General features: G+C 33.5%; 1 protein-coding gene across 1 annotated transcript; it reads left to right on the top strand.

The window, feature by feature from the left end:
- The first annotated feature begins 342 nt into the window (after window positions 1-342).
- On the top strand, window positions 343-2,410 carry LOC145058291 (Thioredoxin superfamily protein). Its single transcript, XM_079006215.1, has 7 exons — window positions 343-650; window positions 997-1,068; window positions 1,166-1,247; window positions 1,337-1,416; window positions 1,532-1,657; window positions 1,742-1,855; window positions 2,145-2,410. Exons 1-7 carry the CDS (start codon window positions 450-452, stop codon window positions 2,259-2,261), a joined length of 792 nt encoding a protein of 263 aa, XP_078862341.1. The 5' UTR covers window positions 343-449; the 3' UTR covers window positions 2,262-2,410.
- Window positions 2,411-7,600: the final 5,190 nt, after the last annotated feature.

Here is a 7,600-nt window from a genome sequence, read left to right as displayed (position 1 = left end):
CGGTTCTTAGAACCGGGACCGGTTTTCATAAAAATGGAGAACCGGTAACCGGACCTATTACCAATTCCGGTTCCGGTTCCGGTCCGGTTCCGATTCCGGCGGTTCTAATGCTAATCCCTATATATATATATATATATATATATATATATATATATATATATATATATATATATATATATATATATATATATATATATATATATAAGTTACATTATGATCACATTACTCAATATCCCTTTAAAATTACATAAAAATAAAAATAATTAGAATAAAGGCAACGAAACATTTTAGTCCCAGAAACATTTTAGTCCCCTTACCTATCCCTACTAACCAACCAAGCTAACCCCCACAAAACCCCTATCTTCATTTATCGCTCATCACCTCTCCACCTTAAAACCAAACCCCAACAATCCACACTCAGATAACACACAACACCACCAAACCCAACAATGGCTTCCTCATCTGCTTCGGCAGCTCTTCTTTCTTCTCCAAACCCTAGGCCCTCCTCTTCCATTTCCCCCAAATCTAAGCTCTCTCAAACCCTCTCATTCTCCAGCTCTGCATCCTTCAGTTTCCAATCTAAATCCCTTCGCTCCTCCCTCTCCCTCCGCCCTTCCACCTCCCGCCGAAATGGGTTCGTCGTCAAAGCTGTAAGTAGCTCACAATCTCCATTAATTCTATACCAGACCAATGTTTTGTCATTTGTGGATTTACAAGGTTGCGTAATTTTGCGTATTTTCACATAAACAGTTACAGTTCCTGGTTGCATTGTCGATTCATGTTAATGTATGTTATTTAGATGAATTTTTTTTGTATTACTTGTAATTGACACTATGTTCTATAACACCATTATATCGATAACTAAATTTTCTTATCATGTGCTCGATAATTATGAAAGTGGATGTATGCCAATTGGATCTGAAAGATATATAATCAAAATTTGTAGATAACAGATTTCCTTTTCTCAAATTCTGGAATGTATTTTGGTGTTTACAGGGACTCCCACTAGTCGGAAATGTTGCACCAGATTTTGAAGCCGAAGCTGTTTTTGATCAAGAATTCATCAACGTAACTAAATCGACTCATATCATTGATCATTGATTGTATAATATATATAAATAAAATCCCAGATTTCATAACTTTGTAAGAAATTTATGAATTACAGGTTAAGCTCTCTGACTACATTGGCAAGAAATATGTCATTCTCTTTTTCTACCCTCTCGATTTCACTTTCGTTTGTCCAACAGGTGATTTTCACTTTCACTTTCACTTTCGCATTACTTTTTAAACATAATTTGATCCAATTTTTTTTCCTAATTATGTGTTTATTATGTAGAAATCACTGCATTCAGTGATAGACATGCGGAATTTGAAAAGATAAACACTGAAATATTGGGTGTTTCAGTAGACAGTGTGGTAAATTCTTATTCTTTCTTTACCCTGTTATTTTTTTTAATACAAATATTTTGAAGTATTATATTACATTATGAATTTATGATTTATGATTCTATTTTTTTTTTTTTTTTTTCAGTTCTCTCATCTTGCATGGGTTCAAACAGATAGAAAATCTGGTGGACTTGGTGATTTGAATTATCCTTTGGTTTCTGATGTGACAAAATCGATTTCAAAAGCTTTTAATGTGTTGATTGAAGATCAGGTACACATTGATATATTCTTTTATTTGTTATTTGTTAATCTTTAAAACCATTTTTACACTGATTTTTTTTGTTTGATTTTTTAGGGAATTGCATTGAGAGGACTTTTCATTATTGACAAAGAAGGTGTCATTCAACACTCGACTATTAACAATCTTGCAATTGGTCGTAGCGTTGATGAAACTTTGAGAACACTTCAGGTAACAACTACGGGTTATTACTGAATAACCGGCCACTTGCCATTATTGGCTACTGGTAATAACCATGGCTACCGGTTATTACTGAATAACCAGCCACCGGTTATTATTGGCTACCGGTAATAACCATGACTATGTTATTACCGGTTATTGGTAATAATCATGTCTTCTGGTTATTACTAGCCATAGGTTATTGGTAATAACCATGGCTCTGATTATTACGGCCTACTGGTAATAACTATGCCGCTTATATTATTGATTACTGGTAAATTGGGTATGGGTTGTACTGTAGGCATTGCAATTTGTACAAGAGAACCCGGATGAGGTATGCCCGGCGGGATGGAAGCCAGGGGAGAAGTCGATGAAGCCGGACCCGAAGCTAAGCAAAGAATATTTTGCAGCGGTTTAGAAAAATAATTAGAAAATGGGTTTTGTTTTTATATTATGAAAAATTGAATTTTGGGAGAATTTTCATTTCCATTGAGCAAGAAAATTCAAAACTATTGTGTTTTAATTTTATTACATACGTTTATATATATGCGTAAGTTAGAGTGTGTACTTTCAACCCTTATTTCATTTCCACTTAATTTCTTATGCATAATGTATGTGGGATGAAAAAGATGACTATATCAATTTGAAATAATTTGAAACATTGGTATATATAATATATGTATAAGTAATTAAAAGTAATAGTAAATTAATTATATATTATCACTATCAACTTAAAAAGTAAAAAAGTAGTAAAACCTTTATATAAAGTAGTAATATTTTAAAAAGTTGTAGTCATAAAAGCTAGTAATGCAATAAACTTGCCATGTAAACATTTTCCGCATTTATAATGTTTATCACGATCAAACATGCTCATGTTTCGAATTTGTTGTCTAAAAAAATATTTATGTTTATAAATTATAATCATATTTTCATTTTTTATAAAAAAGTGGTCAAACATTAAAATTTTGTGAATAAGGAGTACTTTGCAAAATATACATAAAATTCAATACATTTAGAAAAAACATCATAAATGGTCTCTGTGGTTACCCAAAATCTGAAGTTTAGTCCCTGTGGTTTAAAAACCTCATAGATGGTCCCTGTATTTTCAAAACTTTTGATGTTTGGTCATTTTTGCTAATTCCGTTAAGTTTGTCCGTTAACTAAAGGGTATTTTCGTCATTTCACAACCACATGGACCATTTATGATGTTTTCTCGTATTTAAAAAAAAAGAAAAAATTAAACATAATTAAATATATAAATGGTCTCTCTCTCTCTCTCTCTCTCTCTCTCTCTCTCTCTCTCTCTCTCTCTCTCTCTCTCTCTCTCTCTCTCTCTCTCTCTCTCTCTCTCTCTCTCTCTCTCTCTCTCTCTCTCTCGTATAAACACAAGCACCAAAATCTACAACACCATAAATCTCCCCACTTTTGATGTATGGTTCAAGAATGAGTATATGCTCCTTATTTCCAGCTTTTTTACTCTTACAAAAATGGATTAGTGTTGATTTACCCTAGAAAACAAAGACATTCAACCATTTATTACATAAGAAATACAATCTCTGTTTTAATTTTCAACATCTCTCTTTTTTTTTCAGCTTATTGAAATCAATTACTTAGGGTGCTAGAAACATAATGAATATCCCAAAAACAAAACCTGATGATAATCCCAAAAACAAACCATAAAAATCCCAAAAAATCAAATTGACGTCCTGTAAAGCAGGAAGAACAACGATCATCACCATGATGTCGATGAATAAGAGCGAAATAAGATGGAGGAATCGATTGCACCTCTTTAATATGCCTCTCTCTGAAAACGAAATCGAAGCTGACACCCACATCCCATACCTTATATCCACTTCTCCCCTTTCGCCATGATGTCATCGATTTCCCCTATTATAGGCTTGATCTATAGTTTCTTCGTGTTTGTTTCTATTATCTGAAGGTTTTAGATCAGAGGATTTTCCAAATTCGATGAATGGTGGGTTTTCCGTTCTAGTTGCAGGTTTGAGGCAACAGTTTCCTATGGTGATGGTGGTTTGAGTTGCATGTTTCAGAACAAGAACAAAGGAAGGAGAGGTGGAGTATATGGTGTTTTTGCTCTTCAGAACATAGTAGATGAATGATGGGTTTTTCGATCTGGTGTAGGTGATTAGAAGGCATCATGGGGATGGAGAGTTATAAAGATCTCCCTAGTTCTTGAGGTCAACGAGAGAGAGAGAGAGAGAGAGAGAGAGAGAGAGAGAGAGAGCTTTTATATATTTAATTATGTTTAATTTTTTTCTTTTTTAAAAAAATACGAGAAAACATCATAAATGGTCCCTGTGGTTGTGAAATGACGAAAACACCCTTCAGTTAACAGACAAACTTAACGGAGTTAGCAAAAAGGACCAAACATCAAAAGTTTTGAAAACATAGGGACCATCTTTGAGGTTTTTAAACCACGTGGACTAAACTTCAGATTTTGGATAACCACATGGACCATTTATGATGTTTTTTCATACATTTATGATGCAAACTATATCAATACTTTAATAACAACATAGTTTAAAGTTTGAACTAATTATAGCATTTTACTTTAAAATGTTTAAAACCATGAAGTTATACTCTCACAGACTTCAAAAAAGATTCATGTATTTATTATCCTTAATCATATCTTATATGATTTAAAAATGTTATGATCCAAAAATTGTTATGAACTAAAGCCTTTGTGAAAATTTTTTGATTTGGTTGAAAACAATATGATCCAAAATATTATGATCTATAATTTGTTATGATCAAAAACCTATTATGATCCAAAAACAGATCGTTAAACTGAGTTTAATTATCCAAAACACTATAATGCTCTAATTTTATAGAAAAATATGTTATGATCCTAAACACCATAAAAATCCAATTTTATCAATTTATTATCTAAACATTTTATCATCCAATGCTACAAATAATAAATGATTTTATCTAATCCGAATGTATAAAAAATCAATGACATCATTCAAGTATGTTACCCATTCATAACTCTATAATGCTCCAATTCCAACTATTTTACGATTCAAACATGTAATAAACCATGAATTTATCAAAGTAGGGAGTTGATAGCAAGAAAAACCTAAAAATTAAAGACCCTAAAACCTTTTAACTTCAACAACTTTGAATCATGACAAATACATCTAACCCAACCTTGACAACAAGGCAACTTGAAAACCTTGATAAACTTTTCACTTGAGAAGATATTTGATCAAAGATTAGACATTAAAAACCTTGCAAATGATGGTGTTCCACCAGTATTAGCTATTGACTTTAATCCTCAAGGACGATTGGATGAGCATCTTTAAGTATTGCTATTGTAACGTTTCAAAAGTTACAATAAATTTAAACTTTTAAAAATTTATTTATGTAATAGAAAATAGGAATCGTTTCACCATTTAACCAAAACTTTTATATCTAACCAAAAACAATCATAACAATAAAATCCAACTATGTTTCAAAAACCAACGGTCAAAAGCAATGAATAAAATAAGTCAAGTCAACATCCAAAATAAAACATCCGGTCGCACCCATGTGTAAAGTCATGCATTGCCTATCATTCTACCATTGCTGGTAGATCCTGAAATAGTTGTTTATATGGAAAAGGTAAGCACGAAATTTAATAAATTTCAATACAACACCACACAACAGTAACATGTACTTTACATCTACCCCACACACACGTATAACAAGATGCCATCGACTTGTAATCTAAACACACAATTTGGGTAAACAAACAATACAAAACACTTACAATTAAGGTCTTTGATAAGGGGCATTTACTAGCTCAGGACACATACGAACCGACACTTACTACTCACCTTATCATTATCTTGAATTATATTATTTAAAATGTTATTATCCAAAGTGTTATGAACTAAAAGTCCATATGGAAAACATTTTTTGATTTGAAGATGATTTGTTTCTAAAATATTATGATTCAAAATGTTTACGATCTTTATGTTATCTCATCCAAATATTATGAATAAAAAATGTTATAATTCTTAATATATTATCTCTTATAATTCAAATCTTTTATAACCTTTAATTTTAAGATTCAAACTGAATTAATGCTCTAAAAACTAAAAAAAAAAGTAGGAAAAAAGCACAAAGATACACTAAAATTGTAGTGTATGGGTGTTTGATTGTATCCTTAAGTTCCTATTTTGTTCGACTGAAGTGAGTCACATACGATCACGTCATATCCAATGATTTTTTTAACGTTTGTGCCATTATATATATATATATATATATATATATATATATATATATATATATATATATATTCAATCAAGAACATTTTTAATCGCGAGAACATTTGAGAACAAATTTGGACTACACAATTTTCTTAATTAATATTATAAAATAATCTACTCTAATAAATGAAAGTTTTTTTTGCCACATGTAACACTCTCATTCAATTTGCCAAATGTCATTTTGTGGTTATTTTGAATTATTTTTTTTTCCATATGTAATTTTATGGGTTTTTCTATTTTACTAAATTCCACATAATACATTTTAATGTAGTAATTACAATAAATGTAGTAATAAATAAATATCAATTTTATTAATAGACTTACCTTCTTATTTCAAAATTCCCAAATTAAACCTCATTAGTTTATTTTGTTTATTTATTTAAATTTAAAAGATAAAAAAATCAACTTTAATTATTCATTATTTTAAAAAATTTCCTATAAATTCAAAGTTCTAAATATTTAGACATTTATGTTTAATTTTTTTTAGATTAATTCATGTAATACATGGGTCTTACACCTAGTATTCATATAAATCAAAAAATAGTTACAAACAAATAAAAAACCCACTAACTAACACCACTCACCATCCAATCAACACCACCCATCACTAACCACCACCACTCACTACCACCAACCACCACTCGCTACCACCACCCACCTACCCACCACAACCACCACCTACCACCACTACCAGTCACCACTACTCACCATCACCACCCAACCACCACCACCACGCACCTCCACCATCCATCACCATCACCACCACCCGCCACCACCACCACCAATCACCACCCAAGCACCACCACCCACCTCCACCACCCATCGTCATCACCCAACCAACACCACCCACCACCACTACTTAACACCCATCACAACCACCCACAACCACCACCCATCACTACCCACCACCAACAATCAACACCCACCACCTATCACTACCCACCACCCACCATAACCGCCACCCACCATCATCACCACCCAACCACCACCACCCGTCACCACCACCCACACCCACCCACCAAAACAACCACCCATCATTATCACCACGACTCGCAACCACCCACCCACCCACCACTACCACCCATCACCACCACCCGCCGCCACCAGCCCCAACCCCACCTACAAAAACCACCACCTGTCACCACCAACCACCACCATCCACCAATCACCACCATCCATCACCACCCGCCTCCACCACCCATCACCACCACCACCACCACCACCAACCCCACCCACCACCACCACCCATTACCACCCGCCACCAGCCCCAACCCCACCTATAAATGCTTGCAGGAAAATCGAGATAACCGCCTATCAATGTCTGAGGTGGTGAAAGAACTTGAAAAATCATTGAAATCTAATGTGAAGGGGGTGGAAGGGCTAAGAACCTCACTTGATGCAATTAGATTTGCTACAAATAACTTTAGTGATGTAATAGAGCAGGGAGGATATCACACGGTGTACATAGGAGAACTTTCTAATT

Source organism: Lactuca serriola, chromosome 6, assembly GCF_051521515.1.
Source record: "Lactuca serriola cultivar US96UC23 chromosome 6, Lser_US96UC23_V15, whole genome shotgun sequence".
Classification (NCBI taxonomy): domain Eukaryota; kingdom Viridiplantae; phylum Streptophyta; class Magnoliopsida; order Asterales; family Asteraceae; genus Lactuca; species Lactuca serriola.
This window is presented reverse-complemented; position numbering and strand designations above follow the sequence as displayed.